Source organism: Mytilus edulis, chromosome 12 (genome assembly GCF_963676685.1).
Source record: "Mytilus edulis chromosome 12, xbMytEdul2.2, whole genome shotgun sequence".
In the NCBI taxonomy this organism is placed as follows: Eukaryota; Metazoa; Mollusca; class Bivalvia; order Mytilida; family Mytilidae; genus Mytilus; species Mytilus edulis.
The window spans coordinates 25,160,515-25,181,234 of NC_092355.1; the positions used below are offsets into that span (position 1 = coordinate 25,160,515).

Sequence of the window (20,720 nt, forward strand, 5' to 3'; positions counted from 1 at the left end):
TTTTATCAAAAAAAATTGCGGTACCCTGAGGTGTAACACAAACTCCTTAACTAGAGCGCTTTTGAAAACTAGCTGATGGACTACTTGCTCCTTTTGGGGTTCAATCAATACTTTAGTCTGTTACATTAATCTTTTCGATTTAAAAAATGAATATCATCGGTTGATACATATCGTCCTAAATGTAGATTAGGATTTACAACACTAGAAGCTAGTAATCCTACAGTGATTTTAATATTTGAAGTAGTTTTTTTTTTAAATCATCAGGGGAAAAATATGTCTGTTCACAAAATTCATGAAATACGTTGGATAAATGATTGCAAAGATATATATTTTTCAGATTACGTGTCCTCTGAAATAGACATTCGTACAAGACAGCAACTATTTATCATCCAAGACATGGTAGCCAATAACATCCTGCGACGATTAGGTTCCAGGTCAACAAAACTATCAAGTGAAAGTTTAGCAGAAGGAATTGATTTACCCGGTAGTGACATATATACAATGTACTTCCTCGAAGATGTAGACGTAGTACGGGATGCAAAAAATATCAAACATCCAATATAACGTACAACCCTGGTTATGGAGACTAGTAATGATAATCCTGGATATACGTATTTGTGACTAATAGCAGGCGGGAAATAAAACTCTTTTTTTAAACCACATAAATGCTTTGAAAGTAATATAAATTGGTTAAAAAGCCCATTAAACAAAACAAAAATGATAAAAACACAGCATCTTACGATTGTATACAATATTTTATTTTTTAGAAATAATACAACTAAACCTAAGCGAAATTAAAAACATTATGACACCGTTTAACAACAACGTATAATCTTTTTAAAAAAACATCAATGAAATAAATCGCATTAGATAAGTAAAGCAACACAGTATGCAGATGTACATGTATTGTGATGCAATTAATTCAAAGTACCTATTTTACTGTTTTACAGATAAGGAAATACACATATCAATAGAGTTGTCTCATTGGCAATCATACCACATCTTCTTTTTTTATTTCAGTGCAAACAAATAGGAACAAATTATGCATATAACTGTTCAGGGACAATCTACAGTATACAGCATTAGGTAGCTAGATAACACAACCAATATATTAATTTCAGATATTGTTCTGTCTTACTTCATTGTTTGTGCCAAATCAAGCTTTCTTTCTTTTTTCTTATCTTATATTTTGTTTTACCTGTTATTTTCGTATCTTAGTGAGATTTGCCTTACATGTTTTGAATTCAGGGCACAGAAACAAAAAGAAAAAAAATACAAAAAAACCCGTACCAATTAGAGTTTAACAAGATCAATCATGATTATATATCCGTACAAATCTGCATTTGACCAACAACCAATAATAATACACAATTGTATCTAAACGGCGGACTTTGAGGGTTTTTCAGGGGCCATTATAATGAAAGATAATATGTGATGTATGAATAAGGCGTTCAGCAGCAAATCTAAAAACCAAAAGTAATGTATTAAAGTATTTTTCATGAACTACTATCATGAACAGTCAATATCCCAAAACATTAAAAAGATACTGATGCAATAATACTTAAACATCCAACCAGCTCTATTGTTGAAAACTGGCGAAAGGGCATTCACAAGCCCAGATTGATCAATGATGAAAATATAAGCTTAATTTAATAACAAAAAGAATATATTTTGTGTTATTTTTCATATTATTATTACAAACATGACAAAATGGCCATTATAATGAAGATAATATGTGATGTATAAGTAAGGCGTTCAGCAGCAAATCTAAAAAATAAAAGTAATGTATTTAGGTATTTTTCATGAACTACTATCCTGAACAGTCAATATCCAAAAACATTAAAAAGATACTGATGCAATAATACTTAAACATCCAACCAGCTACATTGCTGAAAAAAGCCCAGATTGATCAATAATGAAAATATAAGCTTAATTTAATAATAATGAAAAAAAAAAGAATATATTTTGTGTTATTTTTCATAATATTATTACAAACATGACAAAAACATGACATACAGAATATAGTTTTTTGTCACTCCAGCTAGTCAGTACATGGCTTAGTCCTGAGCATATACGTTGTACCTTTGATATAGAAAAGACAGTCCACCAGATTTTACATGCTGCAGTGCCTTCATAAGAGCAAAAACTGTCGGAGTTTTACTTGAGATTTTCCATTTATGTAATACAGATGCAATTTGGCTGTACATATCTTTTGGATAATTGTACATGGTTGCCTCAATATCTTCTACTGTAAGTCCTAACTCTATTCCAAGGTGTATAACACAATTGCCAATATGTTTTGTAAGCTCTGTTAAAACATCATCGTCTACAGGGCTTTGCAGACGGCTTTCAGACACATCTAAAAGTAAAAAAACAAAAATCTTTTCATTTGATATGTTGTTATTCATTTAAATTTTGATATTTTATCTAGATCTTAACATACAAATAAAGGTATCAAGCATACTCTGATCATTAATCGAAACAGGGGGACACACACCAACTAAAAGAGAAATCAACAGAAACACTGAATTGCTACAAAAACAAACCCCAACGTACATAGAAACGGACATTTTGATAACAACTGCGATATTCATAATTTGGTTCAAAACATTTTAAGAAAGAAAAAACAAATTACACATATTTATTTATAGTGGATTGTGAAATAGTTTTAAACATTAAAACCTTTGCACTTAGCGGGTGCGAGTGAGTGTTGCTTTGTAGAGGCATTAGCCTGCTCTTTTTTGAAATCTAAAAGGGTATTGTTAACGTGTCAGCCATTTATCGTCCCTTTCCGACAAACTATCATTTTTCCCCAAGAACGAACTAGCAAATGGTGTCAAGGGAGAGCCGAAAATTCAGTCCCTGTAATTTACATCCTGGAACGGTAATCCAACCAATAACCTTTTTTTTTAGTTGTCCGATGCACCACTATACCACGGCTCACACTGTGGACTGAACCTAGTTTTAGGGCAAGTCAAATCATCTGCTTATATGGCAATGTATCTTTATTACGTTAGTCGTAATCACATGTTACTTAGGTTACTATAGAAAACAGGCATGTGCACACTGAAAAGTTAATTTAACAAAACCATCATTCTACAACAAACATACCGTTCAGGCTAGTGTCTTCCCTGAATATCTACAAGAGAAGTTGATACTATATAAAACATGGCATCTGATTTCTGAACATGGGAAGACAAATGCATTACGTATTCACAAACTACAATCAGTACATTCATTAGAGTAATCGATGTTACCGAAAGATAGTTCAAATTAAATAAAACCATGTACGCAATAATGTGTTATGACTTAAATATAATTCAGTACATATCCAACATCCTTTTTCAAAATATAATTAACACTTAGAAATAAACATGTTATTGCGCAATGTCAAACAAAAAATATCTAGAACCGTGAATATTAAACTTTGTATGAATCACATGATTGTATATTTTAATTTTGCATAGTAGTGTGTTGAATGCTGTAAGGTTAATTAACAATCAGACCATATATAGCTTGTGTATGTGTAATAGAATAAAGGGGACGCACATTAGTATGTTTGTTTTACTCAATTGTTTTAGTGTTGACAAACAGGTCAATACAAATGAAAAAAAAAATATATGTGTTTATGTCAAAGAAGACACGATACATACATAATGACCAGGGTGCAGCGTTTGTATACAATACATTACCTGGCATAGGAAATGCTGGCTCAAGTCAACTGCTATCAGAGCATCTCTAATGGGTTTCAATGATGGGCGTTTCACTTTTGCTTCAATTTCTTTCATACATTTTACCATTGCCATGAACATAACACTATGCACTCCATTAGCCTCATACTGGTGTTGTATATTGCAATATTCCTGTGTTTCCAATCCCATGTGAATAATAAATTCACCAAATGAAGAAATTCCAAACTTTGAAGCTAATCTAACAAGATGCTTGTTGCTTGGAATAGTTTTCAATTCTGTTGTGTCTAGACCTATAATAAACATTAAACTGTTATGTTATCAGAAAGCAAAATGAGGATGTTAATGTTGATGTATGCCTTTTTTTCTTCTTTGTTACATTTTTGTTTTATAGTGATTCAGATTAAAACACAATGTTGAATGCTAAACCTATATATATTTACAATTTTTTTTTGGCGTCGGTTTGTTTTGTTCATGCATCTTTGTTAATATAATGAAATATGATGCGACTGTCATACAAGTGAGCTGATTTAGTTTTAAAAGCAGGTTCAATCCACCCCTTTCTATCTATGAAGATGCTTGTATCAAATTCAAATTAGGAATATGACAGTTGTTATCCATTCAATTGATAGTTATCAAGGAACCAGGATTATAATTTGAGCCGTCAGACGCTCGTTTCGTCTAAATAAGACTCATCAGTGACGCTCAGATCAAAATTTTTTATCAAAATAGTTATAAAGCCAAACAATTACAAAGTACTTGTATTTGAGCTTTTGAGTTTGCAATTCGATTAGGGTCTTTCTTCTTAGAATTTTTCCTCTGCATGATTTTACTTTTTATCAACTGTTTGTTCGAAAGTTTAAGGTAGTTTTTGAAACGAATTTTGACAAGAGGCTTTGATATTGTCCCAAAAGTAACCAACAATTGAACGAAATTAATCTATTTGTATTCGATCTATTAAAAAAAACATAATGCCGCTACTCACCTGTACACCTATAGTGACATTTGGTTTGTTTCTGTAAAAGACATTATGTGAAAAGATGAATAGCAAGCATAAAATAAAACAATTGAATATGATAATGTCACGGTCAACAAATGCGGATCTGATTTGTAGTTATATATACATTCCGAAATTTTGGATTGGATAACCATCTCATTGGCAATCATTTAATCTTCTTATTTGATAATGTTGTTGTATTTTATTCGTACGTCAACAAAAGTCCAAAACAAACAGTTAACTACATAATCCTCAACATAATAAGGTAATCAACAATATCACCCAAAACATGTTTATTAGCGACACTTTACACCATCCCAGTAGTCAGCACTTCTGTGTTGACATAAATATCAATTATATGGTCATTTTTATATAATTCTTGTTTGCAAAAGTATGAATATTTCGAAATACTACAGACTTTCTTATTCAATGCACATATTATCATATATATATATATATATATATATGATAAGCCGTTTTGGCACATTGTTTTTGGAATTTTTGTTCCTCAATGCTCTTCAACTTTGTACTTGTTTGGCTTTATAATTATATCGATCTAAGCGTCACTTACGAGTCTCATGAAGACGAAACGCGTAAAGTCTGGCGTATTAAAGTATAAGACTGGTACCTGTGATGACAATTACCGTACTAATGTTCATAACAAAAGCCTCAAAACAAATATTTTAACTGCATAATCCTCAACACAATAATGTAATAAAAAAAATCACCCGAACTACACATACCTTAACATACTAATGATAACAAAAAGCCGACAACAAATTATTCAACTACATTAACCTTAACAGACAGAATGACGTTACCCCCTCTTGCAACAAGCTGTTTACTTCATAAAACCTCAACAAAACAACATTCTTTTGTGTTGTCCCTACGATAACCTGACCAGGAAAAGAAATACATGGTGGTTATTAGAAAAAAAATCAAACAAACCAGACATCTCAATGGTAAAGCACAACACACAAATTACTCAATTTTCTTTTAATAGATAGGGACACACAGTATAGATACCTATATACTGAATTGTTACCATAGGTGTGTCGGTAGGCATATTCCCTGGTAATGTCGATTTGTGTTGATAACTTACCTGATCAAAGAACCAGTACATGGGATATTTCTTCTTATGATTTCGATTCCCAGCTGTGCATGTCCATTCGGTACCCTGTGAAGCGTCTTCTAGATTAAGCAGACATACTGAGTTGTTACACACTGCTCCTACTTCAATGGTGATCTTATTCGAAACTTCCTTGTGATCGATCTGTTTTCCATTAATTCTATAGTAGAACGCTATAGACGACTCAAGTGTCTTAGTAAGACATTCTTGTACGCTTGCAGCTATGTCAGGTGAAAGAAACTGTAACGCTTGTCGATTAACCAGGTTTACCATTACGCGATTGTCTTCTAGACACATTCTTATTTCATTGTCGTCATCAACTATAAATATCGCAGCTTTGTGAAAAAGACATTGCTTTCCATCTTCCTCTTTCAAAAGCCAGTTATTTGATGCAGCACCAATAACCTTAAAGACAAGTGCAGATGGAATAGATGATATTGCTAGATCATATGCTAATACGATTGTGTTAGAATCGCTGGTTCCACGTAAGAAAAAGTCAGGGGGAGGACTTTCGTTCACCATGCATGGAACTAGGAATCTCTCATCTCTAGAAACCGAGTTATAGCCTTTCGGCTGGACTAGGATATCTAGGTGTATGAGTAGCTTTGCAACAAAAGCTTTAAGTTCATCGGTCGGTAAATATTGATTAAAGCTGTCTTGTCCCCAAAGTTTCCATAGATCACTTTTGTATATATTCCCAGTAAGAGCTAGGTTTTGAAGAATTTCTTTGAGTTCTACATTGTCTGGCCAGAACATCTCATCAGTGATGAATGACCTCATAATGTTGACCAGTGCTGGGGTATGTATGATGACGAACCCTTCAAGGCCAGGTTGTTTGTAGTACATCACTTTACCAATTGTATGTTGGTTCTGGAGGAAATCTTCTAGTTGCTCGTCTGTTAGAGCCAGATCTTCATTTAGTCTATTGATATACTCAAGTTGATTTCTAGTAATGATATTGATATTCTGGGATCTCATATTATCTATTTGCAATTCTAATGGCACCCATGCCATTGGTCTTTTTTGTCCCCATGTCGACTGTTGCATTGCAAATCTGACGAGTTGTTGAGTCAAAGCCTTGATCTCCGGGTCATGCTTATTTGTACCGTTAATGAAGTATACAGTATCCAGGAACATATGCTTTCTTTGTTCGTGCTCTTGAAAAAGATCAGTAATTTCTTTCGTAAAATATATTTTTCTGTTGCGAGCTTCTTCCTTCAAAAAAACAGGGAAAGATTGATAATCAACATAATAATATGTAATATAATGTATAATCCTTAATAATAATAAAAAAAGAGTTTTTTGTTATCGATTATTCAAGTCCATTTTAATTGATATTTACAAAGACAGAGGCGATCAAATTAACATGATTTAAGAATATAAACTTTTTAACATATGCAACCCAATTTGAGTTGTGATTTTAATGTTGTTAAGGGGGCTTGCGGGTCTAAATCATTTTTTTATTTAATATAAGATTTCGCTATATTTTTCAATTAATGAACTTTATCTTAGACTTATTAGAAAAGTGAAATAAAAAATGGAATCACCGTTCATTTACGCTCACAATCTGCCTTCGAAAGAAGTATGCATTTTTGTTAATGTCCTTTTTTCTGTTGAACTAATAGGAGAATTAGCGGTAGTATCGAAATAAAAAAAGAACTAAATTACAGAAATCGCTAAAATTTTACAATTATTTTGTTTATGTACAGCTTATTTGAAAACAACAATAAAAAAATATAGGTCCCCGATGAGTTGAAAATGATATTTCAATGTTAATGCCAAAAACAGGGCATTTTTGCATCAAAGGGAGATAATTTGGAGCTTTTTCAATGATATGTACATTTTAAAAGTCACCTGTGTCCAACACGAGTTGATTTTTTGGAATGATTTTTGTACCATATGTAAGGTGCATTTTTTTCTGCACCAGACGAGCATTTCGTTAATAAATGTCTCCTCAGTGAGTTTAGAGGCAAAGGTATATGAAAATTCAAAACGTGTGAAATAAAATGAAGAGCTTAAACATCAAAATGTACACACAAGTAAAGTCATTATAGGACAAGGGAACAAAGCTTTGCTCTAGGGAGATAAATTTCTTTATATAGAAACCTTGTCAGCATTTTGAAACGTCACATTTTAATTACACAAAATCCGTATTTCATTCCAATTTGCAATTACTCAAATTGGAGCTGATGATACTATAATAAATTTTACTGTCATAATTACATGTAGTAATTTGTTCGATATAGTTTGTCCTTTAGTGTTATTTATTATATAAAAGAAGAGAAAACCAAACTAATAAACCGACATACTGGAGTAAAGTAATCACTGTGTGTTGCTGCAAAGAGAACCATCGGCATTATATCATCCCCTTCTGGACAGTATGTCAGAATTGAATTGATCCAATGCATAATTAATGCTGAAATAAACATTTGAAAACAATATTTTTCCATAACATTGCATATACCTTACGACTGAAGGGATAAGCGGTTTCTGTTTTTTAATCATACACATTAAAATCTGGTTCTAACTCTGGAACAGAAATACAGTGTTTGTCATTTTGACAGGAAAAAGAAATGAAGAGCTTTGATTTCTCACGTGTATCACAAAGAACGATCGGATAGTTTTCGATAATCAAGATATAGCTAACAATTTACTCACATTAGATATTTGAAATATACTTCTTATCCATACTTAGTAAATGGTATTTCCTACGTATTTCAATTCATATCAGATGTAAAGCAAGCCATATCTTACGTAACGACATAAACTACTTATACACACTTAGTAAATGGTATTTTATACATATTTCACCGATTTCGGTTGACATATTTTAATGCAAGGAATCATTAGTAGATTGACAATGCGACAACTGCCATAATGATCATATTACACAGACGTAAACAATCACCGTACGGCCTTCAACAATTAAAAAAAAATACCATAAACTAAGCTCTTGAAAACCCGTTATGTTCATTTGCAGGCATTTATATCCTACGATTAACACACATATAAGAGATATGAATATATATGCAATTGTCTTTATTCTCTAATTGTAACTGTTTTACGTTTTACAAATACTGTACTTACATTCCGAGGTGACATCACCTTGTGGATATTCCGTCAGAGGTGTTTTCAATTCATATCTACCATTGAACATAATGATGAACGAACCTCGATGTTGAATGAATAATTGATGCGTCATATCATATGACCGCTGTCCACCAAAGTCTACTAGATCAGACGGGGCAATTTCGATAATGTATTGACCTTTTCTTACTTCTTCTAAAATATCTTCTCGAACTGTATAATGGTCTAATTTTGAAACATCTGGTAATTCATCAGGTTCATCTTGCTTACATTTTTCTTCTCTATGGACAATTTGTGTTTTCTCTAATGTTGGAGCTGAAGTGAACGCACTTTTGATTGCCTTTTCATGAACTTGCGCAGGTTTGCTTTCGACCTCATTGGCCGATTCCATTCTGCTTTTTCGCATTGCATTTTTGAATTTTCTAACGAAACTTCGTACGCCAGATTTTAATATTTTTTTATCTGACGGCTGTCTGTTTTTCTGTAGAACATTTGGTTGTCCACGTAAAATTCTAGAGAAAACTGCGTGTGATCCACCACCTGCATATACAAACATGAAATCATAATGTTTACATGGATATACTGTACAGGAATTAAGCAATTATAGCAATACAAGAGTAAAGTTTTTGTTACATAATCGACCACCCTATGCTTAATTCCGAATCATAAGCGACCTTTGGTATTGATGCAATATTACCCGGAACCATCACTACTTTAGGTTTTATAATAGTTTATTGTCTGATATTCAGGTATGCTTACATTTGTTCTGTTTGTAAGAAAAACTGTTGGTGTTTTAAAGGTAATGACTAATATCCATTATTACTCTTGGAATAAGACATCCTTGAACCGTCTTCCACCTGAACAAAAATATTAATACGACGACTAAATTCCTTGTCTGCCTCAATCGTAATGGACATTTAATGTCGAAATACACGTTTAATACAGACATTGGTAACATAATTTTATGGGTCTAACATGGGTAATGATTCGATTAGAACCTTGTTTAGTTTCATAAAGGCAGCAAGAACGATAATCAATTGTTGTAATGCTATTAACATTCAATATTCAATGTTTCTTATCACAACTTTTTTGTATAAAATAATGTTCAGAATATATTATGTCAGGAATAAATCTGGTGTATACCACATAACTTAATTACCTTTACGAACAACTGGTGAAATTATGGTTAAACTACAACTTTTTTTTTATTTCAGGTTTTTTCATAAATTGTCTGCTGGTGAAAACAAATCGTGTTTGCATCTTTATTTCAATCTAGTGGTCATAAAAAATGATAATCCTTGTTCCTGGTAAATATTGCAAAAATGTATGTCTTTTAAATTAATAGTTAAACAGGCATATAAAAAGGAGACACTGTAGTATATATTTCCACAGGTACAATTTTATTTTTTACGTTTTTGAATGGCTCTTGATTGTTTTTTACTTTTTTAGAATGTTTTGATTTGTGATTTATCGACATACTTAATTTTCATTTTGAAGTTTTATCTTACGGTGTCACCTTTTACTCCGGTTTAGATACAATCAATACTATTCAATATATGCTGTTCTATACGGTTGAACAACCGGTCAAGGATACGCTTAACTATGTTTTGAATATACACATTACTCTGAATTTCATATATAAGTGATATGTAATATACATTATTGTATTAATATATTTTATTTGGTTTACCATCTTTTAAAGGCACCATTTCCTCTGTTTTCAAGTGAATACCATTTCTGCCAAAATAGACAACCAAACCGTCTGTAGATTTCCATGTTAGGGGTATGTCATCACCGATGAGAATGCTAGCTAAAGTGCTTTTTCCACAGTTGCAGGCACCTGCTAAAAATACTCTGTTGTCAAAAGACTGGTACATTCCTCTGGCTAATATGACCTTGAACTCACCTGGGCTACCTATCCATGGAAATTCGGCAACATGTTCTGAAAAGTAAAATGTATGTTCAATTACAAAATATGAGAGCAAACTTATGTGTATAACTATGTTGGTGTCCAAGATTAAACGACTCTACCTAAAAAAGCCACTTGTACATACCAATTTTTAAATGTAAACAAATAGGATGCATCAGCTACGTACTCTTGAACCTGATGGACTTAATGAGAGAGATGAAAAACAGTTCTACCCAAAACCAAAGGATTAAATCATGAACTTAATTCTATTTAACGAAAACAACTATTTGTTTAGATTTAAAAATTGGTATGTACAATAAACGGCAAAAATATGTTTTATATAGACCATTAATCAATATGTCAAACTTTTGTGTAGCTCAAGCTACAAAGATATTTTTTGTCATGCATCCGATTTCACCTAGATAAATGCACACGCCCGATGAAGCTAATTTGTTTAGCGAAATATTGCGTGAATAATATATAAAATATAACAACTAATTTTATAACACTCATTAGTGTGTTAAAGTTACATTCTTAGACACTTATATCACACTTTTTAGGCGTTTATATAATTTATTTTATTGTGTACATGTATCGTTACTTGTAACGATCCAGCTCCCACGTGGGAAAAATCGTTGACTATTATTCAGACGTTTGATATATATTTTTATTCTTAGTCTGTATCGAGTGATTTATCTCGCGATCCGATTTTTCTTACAGCCTTACCATCAGGCAAACTATGTCTTTTTTTAAAAAGCTTAGAGCTTTGAGTCTTAAAATAGTTAGAACCGAACATCATGTATCAAATTTAAATACTTATCTATCTCAGGGTATCGTTCCGATTGGGCTTATTTTGAAAGCCTCACCCCTTACCACCGGTGAAAAATCTATCAGATTTATGGATAGATGGAATAATATTCTCCACAGTAGTTCCGTGAAATTGATGGATCTATTACACGCTGAGGCGTCTCATAAACATTTAAATTTACAAACTAGTTATAACCATCTTTACAATAAAGCATGCCAATAACTTTCCGGTCCTGAATTGCTCACCATCAACGAGCGCCTCCATGACATCTTGCGCATTGAATCCCGGAAATTACACAAAAAAACAAGTTAATAAATTTAAACGAGACGGCGCACTTTTAGACACTGTTGTTAGAGAGCAGACCACCTTAACTCTCAATCGTACCATCATAAATGGAAAAAAATCCCGGAATCGCCGATTCAAGAGAAAAAAAACAAGGCTGCATGAACTCTACAAACACTGTAGTCAATTTGTCTTCAGTAGCTTTGTCGGAGACCGAAACTAAGGTACTGTCAAAAGGTCTTAATTTTTGTCCCACGCCGGGCAAAATAGATTCTATACTTTTGGAAGATGACCTAGACAAGTTAACAAGATCCCTCAGAATCAAGGAATATTTTTTCTAAGGACACCACAAAAAGTTCCACTGATAGTGACACAAGTGATCTCGACTCAGATGACGACCAAGAAGATGTCGATATTCCCAGATTCAGGAAAAAAAGTTCACGGATTCCTAAACCCAGTAAATGTGCTACTTTAAAACATATTATTGACAAAATTAAATCCGACGTAACACATCTGTCCACTGCTTCTTCCAAAACATTCAACAATTTATCTTCTGAAGAAAACGAAGCTGTGCGGTTACTTAAAAACAGAGACGACATTATAATTAAACCAGCAGATAAAGGTAGCGCTTTTGTCGTCATGGACAGATGTGACTACATTCAAGAGGCGGAACGTCAACTCTCTGATGAGAGATTCTATAAGAAATTAGACTCTGACCCCACCCCTCAATTTAACAAAGAGATCACCACAAACCTGAAAAACATGTGTGAACAGGGACATATTGATGAAACCACATTTAAATATCTAAAACCGGAAAAATCAAAGCCGGGGCGTTTCTATCTTCTGCCCAAAATACATAAAGTCAATAATCCAGGTAGACCAATTGTTTCCGCCAATGACCACCCTACAGAGAAAATATCAGAATTTATTGACTTTAATCTCCGACCACACGTAGAAAATGTACCATCATATATACAAGACACAACACATTATCTTAAACAAATGGAATTTTTGAACCCTCTCCCACCTGAAACGATCCTTGTCTCGCTTGATGTTACCTCCCTCTATACTAATATCCCCCATGATGATGGTATTGAAGCCTGGAACTCTCGTAACACCTTACATCCACCAACTGAATGTCTCATCCAGCTTCTAACTTTGGTTTTAAAATGCAATAACTTCACATTCAATGGTGAACACTTTCTCCAAGTTAATGGAACAGCTATAGGAACAAAGATGGCCCCGTCTTATGCCAATATTTTTATGGGGAAATTAGAACAGAGAATTCTCAATTCTTTTCTTTATCAACCCCTCTCTTGGTTCCGATTTATTGACGATATTGACATGAAGTGGGATAATACTGAACAAGAACTAGATTTGTTTATTCAACATGCCAACGATGCCCATCCCTCAATAAAATTCACATATGAAATCTCTGACTCTAAGATCACATTTCTTGACACTACAACGCAAGTGAGGGATGGAAACATATTTACAGATCTGTATTGCAAGCCCACAGACAAACATCAATATCTGTCTCCTTCAAGTTGTCACCCTAAACATTGCACCAAGAGCATTCCCTACAGCCAGGCCATACGAATAAAAAGGATTTGCTCCACCAACGATGTTGCCAAAAAACGACTACAAGAACTTCGCGGTCACCTAAAACATCGAGGCTACAAAGGAAAGACATTGATAAAGGTTTTTCTCGTGCTAGCAACATCAGCCGAGATGAACTTTTACAATATAAAGCCAAAAAGGTCAACAGGAGGGTGCCTTTTGTGTTGACTTACAATCCAAAATTTGACAACTTGTCTCACCTTATCCGCGAAAGTTGGAAAGATATCGAAAAACATCCTAAACTATCCAAGATCTTTCCCGAGCCACCTGTACTGGCTTTCCGCAGGCCCAAAAGCCTTAAAGACTTGCTGGTGAGAGCTGAGTTATCCTCTCAAGCAGGCTCTTCGTCAGTGGGCTCTTGTAAGGGTTGTGGAAACAAACGATGTCTGACTTGCAAAAAAATACTGGATACCCTGACTTTTAACAGTCACTCCACTGGTACAGAATACACCATATTTTGCAATGTTAATTGCAAGACTACAAATGTTGTGTATCTCCTACAGTGTAAATGTGGTAAACAGTATGTAGGCGAGTCAGAACAGCCGTTTCACAAACGAATGAACGGTCATCGTAGCGACTACCAATGCAAGCCAGACCTCCCTCTTAGTCGACATTTGAGACCCCCTGGCCACACTAAGGCAGATCTCAATCGACTGACCATTACTATCATTGACCACAACTCTGCTTGGTCTAGGGAGGATAGACTTACTCGGGAAAGATTTTGGATTAGAAAATTAACAACTTTGGCACCAAATGGGATAAATGAAAAGATGTAGTTCGACACCATGCAGTGCTTCACATCTGGGTTATATTACTTATTATTACAGTCTCCGTTTGTATTTCTTTACCTTACTCATCTCTAAAATAAATCTGTTGAATATAACAATTTAAATTGCTTAATTGTTTTAGGGATGTATAAGTACCAAGCCACGTCCAACTATTTTACTTTAGTCAAAATTTGTTATTATATTTTAACGGCCGTTTGTTTTAAACATCGCAGACTCTAATGTAACTACACTACAGTTGTCAAATCTGAAATATTTAGAAATTTAGACCGTTCAGTGCTGTTTATTTGGAATTCTTATTGACGCAATCTTTCTTGTAACATCATAATATCGACACCGTTAAAGCTTTAAAATTGTGCTAGTTCACATCGCACATTATTATTTTTATTTAAAGCATATATGTGAACTCTCTGATGTAATTAGTCATATAACCTATGTCATATTCAACAAATTTTTAGAATGGTGCAAGCGTCTTAACTGATGTTCGGTTTGCCTTTTTTATTGTATAAATTTCAAGATTTAGTAAATCTAAGAAGACTTAAAGATGATTCATTTAACATCAGAATCTGACTGACGAAGGATATCTGTTATCCGAAATATTTATAAATAATTACATTTATAGTTCCTTTTTATATCATTGGTGTTGTTATGTACACTTTTTAGGCGTTTATATAATTTATTTTATTGTGTACATGTATTGTTACTTGTAACGATCCAGCTCCCACGTGGGAAAAAATCGTTGACTATTATTCAGACGTTTGATATATATATATATATATATATATATATATTGTGGTTTATTGTTTATTTAACAAAGGAAACAACCTGACAACGTTTGGAATCAAAGTTAATGAACGAGGTGTTTATATAAAGGCTATAAAAAATATTTAATTGTGGCAAATGTTCCATCATGCAACAAAATTTGAAAATAATTAATTTCTTCTTTGTTTGTTCTACTAGGTTTTTTCACTATGAACATTAATTCACAGCAAACCGTCACTTCCAATGTTACGTGATTGCTTAACGAGCACTATTTAGTTAACATTGTAAATGTTATTAACGCTTATGGATAGATTCAGTATGTTGAATTGTCTAACCATCAACGTATTTTGGGGAAAATAATAATCTAGTGTTTAGTCGTTCTTTTGTAAAGTATAATAGTTGACAATTCTACGGTTTCTATTCTAAATGCTAAAAAAAAAATAAAAGCTTATAAAAATCAGTAATTCTCTAGAGAATGTATTTTACAGATGTATGAATCATTTGTAATAACAACTATGAGTTATCCTAATATATCTGTATTTTTAATGAATAAACTGATTCGTTGAATGCGTCCGTCGATGCCATGATTTTTGGTTCAATATTTAATAATAACCCATTTGGTGTCGTTGTTCATTTTTGTGTTTTTCCCATTATTTTATATTATGATAAATATATTATCATGTACTGATTATGTTGTTAGTCTTTACTTTTTCATGAACTAAAATGCATAAAGAAGCTTGAAATATGATACCATCGGTTGCAATTACTTTGATTCCCAGACACTAATTCAGCAGTGTCATAATAAGACCTGTTTTTTGCTTATCGTTTTTAAAATTTATCTCATATATGTGCCAGGGTATACTCCTACTTTTGTTTCTCATTATCTAAGATTGGCTATTAACATCCTAGTTAAATTGTTAAAATCAGTAATATTTGAATTGGAAAATAGAAAAATAAGTTACGTGTGATCCTACACTCTTCTATTATTCATGGTAGACAATATTCAACAAACGGTTTCGACCATTTAGCTTGTTTCAAGATCTTGCTAATTAGTTTGACTTAATTTTGTTATCTTAGTATTATAATTTTTGAATGAAATATTTCTCGAAACCACATTTATAGCAATCAGTGTTAACTTCAACATCATACAGGTGGTGACAATTTTTATTGCCAGATGTTGGTTATTACCTTCGTCAATTTAGAAATAACTTTAATGAAGTCATAAGTGTTATGTATCGATATCTTTAGTTATCTTAGAATTTAATTTATGTAAAGATAAATCTGTGTTTATTTATGACATACGTACCACGCATTTTAGAGTCAATTTTATAATACCATACTCTCCAAATGTTGTACTGTATGTGAAGAAAAGCTAGGCGTATCTTCCCCCCAGGGACATTTTAAGATATGACGATTTGTGATTGAATTTTGTTTTCCCATGTTTTTAAAAGTGGGAATATTTGAACAGGTTATACTTCATTTTATATTACATAATTAAATCACTTCATGTTATCTTACAAAAGATATACTTCACATATTTTTAGAAATGAAACGAATATCAGTAACTATGTATGCTGACGAGTAAAGCCAACGCTATGTACTTCCATTATATATTAAATATGCAGATTACTACTGGTTAGCTTACCCATTTGGTCTTTTGACTGTTCTGCTTTGGACACAGAAAATTTACTGGTTGTATCCGCAACTTTGTTTTCTGATTGTTTTACTGTTTTCTCAGATGTATCATTTAGTCCCTGAAAACAAAGTATGTGAATATAAAAATAAGACATTGATAAATAACAAGAAATGTCCAGTGTTGAAGAGTGTTTGATGACATCGTAGTTAAGAGGAAAGTATTGGTAATTCGAATATCCTTCGTGTTTTTAGGTGTTGGGGAGTAATATTTTCAATTAGGAAAATATATTTCTATTTTTTAGGGATATTGCCATAATGTCATTGAAATATGAAACAGGAGATAAAAAGAAGAACATTATCACGTACAGATATACTGATTAAATTGTAAACTTTGTCTCGTGACACTTATAAAACCGTTTTCGAAAAAAATCAAAGTAGCTATTTTATATTGACATGATTAATGCTGGTTTTGAATTAAACATTAACTGACAAGGTACTTCCACGAAATAGTTTTCTAAGAAAAAATTAAATTGTGCTCTTCAAATCTTGATAACTACGAAATCATAGTCCAGCGGATATAAGAATAATCTATAACTTTTTGGTAAAAATAATGAAACGTGGCACAATAAAAAGTTAAGGAATATAAACAGAATTGAGATATGGAGTCAGGGAAAAAAATTAAGGATGGTCGTTTATAATAACACACTTTTGTTAAAGTCTCCGGATATAGAAGAGTTCAGTATAAAACATAAATTTAAGACTTGTCAATAATCGTGTTTATTATAAATACTCAATTAATCAAAATGGCACCTTAAAATGTCAATGTTTGAAGGTATTTGTAGATCAACAATGAATAGAAAGTTAACAGATTTTCTAAACTGATCAGGAGTTGAAGACACAGGCCTAAGGTTTAGTAATTATACCAAGGAACATATATCATGATTTCAAACTGACGCTGTAAAAAATGTCAAAAAAAGTTTGTTATGTGGTTTAAATGATACATAAAAAATAAATCATTTATTTGGATCCTAAAAATAACGAATATATCATATGTTTGTAAGGGATGAGATAAACTACGAAATAAAATTTGCCGATGCCAAACAAAACGACGTCCCCTACCAGCTTTAAATTTTCAGTTGTTGTTTATATTTACATGACTTCTGAAAATATATCAATGAAAAATATGTACTAAACCTTACAAACCTTACAAAGATACAAGACCAGTATTATCCTTTTTTTCAAATGGGAGCGAAAATAAATATTGCGCAAAAGTTATTATTTGGCATAACAACTTTATAGAACACATTCAAATTAGCAAGTGTTCAAAATAAGAATCAAATTAGCAAGTGTTCAAAATAAGAATCAAATGCAGGATAATCAAATTTAGGACAGTAATCAGTTTCCCTTTCATAGCCCTCATGAGCGATTACATAATGTTTTGCATTCCATTACTACTTTTGCCAACACTCACCAGAATGGCAATCATGTATCAACAAATCAAATAACCGAAAACACCACTTTTTCGGTAATCTCCACGTTTCCCATATCACTGTTCTGCATCTCGTGTAGAGGATATATTGTCAATAATAGTTCTTGTCGTCTGAGTGAATGTTTTTTCTTAATTCACTCACTTTATGAAATGAACCGGACCGACCACACAAAAGTATAAAATATCCTTCTTTTACTTTTTAAATTTCCGCGATATTTGAGTTTTGAATAATCTGTACAAATGCTTCCTATGATTCTTCATATAAGGAACCATGTGTCCAGAACTGAAATCGTATCCTTCTGTAAAAACTGACACTGTGTAACAACCAGTGAAAATATGTAACAATGGTAAGTCTTTCTACTGCGATGTTCCTACAGCAAGTCATAATCAATGAACTGAAATATTAGTTAAGTCTCTGAAAACGGATTTCTAAGTTTCTATATTGTTCAAAAATCATTCAGGAGTGTTGCTCAGATCATTTTCCAACCTAGGCATTTCAGCCCCAGCAAAAAATTATTTACCAAGTACTTCTAGATTTTACTTTAATTCAACAACACCACCATATGTTTTAGTCAACAATAATTTAATTTTGATTTTGGCGGCCATTATTGTTTTTTTGAGATGTCTTCATATCCAAAAATGTTTATCATCTTCATCATCATACTCACAATCTGCAAAGTTTTGTGCTTTTACCATAAAGAGATCAATTGTGCCAAAGTATTGTACTAAGCCGCTTGACTTGAAGCACAGATATTTGTTCACATGTATTTCAGTGCTGTTACAAAGTCCGAAAGACAAAAAAAACTTTAAAACTAGCAGGTCCGTTTAAAAACAAGAATTTACATGTTATGTGAAAGCAAAACAAGAATTTGTCTACAGAACACCCATACCTCAGTCGAACTTTAATTTTGTATGTTCTGTGGACTGTGAAAATGTGGTAAATTCTTTAATTTGCATTACAGCTACAATGGTCATATTAAAGTGAACATGTGTACAAAGTTTGAAGATTATTGGACCTTAAATTAATTAAAAACTACCTCGACCACAAACTTTTACCTTAAGGGGTCAGACGGACGGATAAACGAACGGGCGAATAAACGTACGGACGGATGAACGGTAAAACGGGCTAACGAATGGACGGACAGACATGAAAACATAATTCTCATAAGTGGGGCATAAAAACTAAACAATTATAAATATTTTTTAAAAGGTTTATCATTAGAAAATATATGATATATACCTTTAAATATTCGAATGCCTCTTGGTATATATTACCAAAAATATAGTCCTTATTCTGTTTATATGCAACTTCAGCTATTTCTAATGGTGTCATACCCTGTAACATCAACATATAAAATGATAATTGAAGTCTTCTGTTCTATACAAAATATACAGAACTCCCAGGAAATTCAAAACGGAAAGTCCCTAATCAAATAGCAAAATCAAAAGTTCAAAAAAATTGAGAGATTCGAACGAACCTTTGAATAGCAAGGACGTTAATTTGAACAGGAAAAAATATAAATGTAAGATTTCCAGGATTTCTGGGATCTGTATTCATGTTTTGGTAGACGAGCTTACTAGTTTAAAGTAAGTGGTGTTTCTATGCTGAAAACAATGATGTCATTGTTTGACAACGTTACATTCCTAAGACACGGGAATAAAACTAAAGCAAGTATATCAATAATGTTCGGACAAAGTGATAATACACAAAGTAGACGAACATCAAATTCTACTGAACGCCATTATAACAAAAGAATGGCTAAATATATTTAAAAAGTTGCAAAAGAAGACGACAATTCAGATAGAAATAAAAATATTTTACAAGAAACTGTTAATATCGATGATAATCAACCAGTGGAAATTGAAACTGTAAATCTACGGAATGCAGCACTACGAACTGTTTTTGTGTAGTTTAGATACCAAATAGATAGTAAGGACCTTTAAATGTTCAGAAGGAGAATTTTGCTGTGATGTGGTTAGGATATGTTTGTTTACTATATGACTCTCTGTGTATCGCATGGACTTTTTTAAATGTTCAGAAGGAGAATTTTGCTGTGATGTGGTTAGGATATGTTTGTTTACTATATGACTCTCTGTGTATCGCATGGACTTTTTCGTAAATGAATTTAAAATTCAATTCTTAGTCCTTGTAGTATTTATGGCATACCACCACCTCATTGTTATCTGCTTTGTCAGCCGGTACAAACACAAACTGATTGAAAAAGATGGTGTCACAATCCTTGAAAATATAGCGTAATTTACTATTTATTATGTGATCCAGTTTACATTATACTTAATGCCTACCATTGTTTTTAAATATAGATAGGAAATTACCAAGTGTATATACTTTTGTGTGCTTCTTGTTAAATAGTTGTTGGTTTTGTTGGGACTAAGATTTTGACATAGTTTTGACTGTACCCCTAATTTGACATTTTGACCTATTATGTCTGTTTGTTTTATTCAAGCATCGATCGTTGTCAATATAATTGAATATGATGCCACTGCCATATAAGTGATAGGTTTAGCGC

The 20,720-nt window shown here is 32.6% G+C and overlaps 1 protein-coding gene across 1 annotated transcript; it reads right to left on the minus strand.

Moving 5' to 3' along the window:
- Window positions 1-761: 761 nt before the first annotated feature.
- On the minus strand, window positions 762-19,555 carry LOC139498107 (uncharacterized). The gene is made up of 10 exons (XM_071286442.1): window positions 19,433-19,555; window positions 16,714-16,822; window positions 10,593-10,844; window positions 8,903-9,442; window positions 8,125-8,231; window positions 5,789-7,030; window positions 4,675-4,705; window positions 3,693-3,982; window positions 3,112-3,139; window positions 762-2,359 (listed from the first exon to the last, which is right to left on the minus strand). Exons 1-10 carry the CDS (start codon window positions 19,541-19,543, stop codon window positions 2,058-2,060), a joined length of 3,012 nt encoding a protein of 1,003 aa, XP_071142543.1. The 5' UTR covers window positions 19,544-19,555; the 3' UTR covers window positions 762-2,057.
- Window positions 19,556-20,720: the final 1,165 nt, after the last annotated feature.

Excerpts from the sequence above, each read along its gene's own strand:
- LOC139498107 (XM_071286442.1), bottom strand. The coding sequence starts at position 19,543 with ATGTTGATGTTACAGGGTATGACACCATTAGAAATAGCTGAAGTTGCA. Across the intron at positions 9,443-10,592 it reads AATGGTGCCTTTAAAAGATG|GTGGTGGATCACACGCAGTT; the intron begins GTAAACCAAATA and ends TTGTATATGCAG. Across the intron at positions 3,140-3,692 it reads GCCAGCATTTCCTATGCCAG|ATATTCAGGGAAGACACTAG; the intron begins GTAATGTATTGT and ends CTTCTCTTGTAG.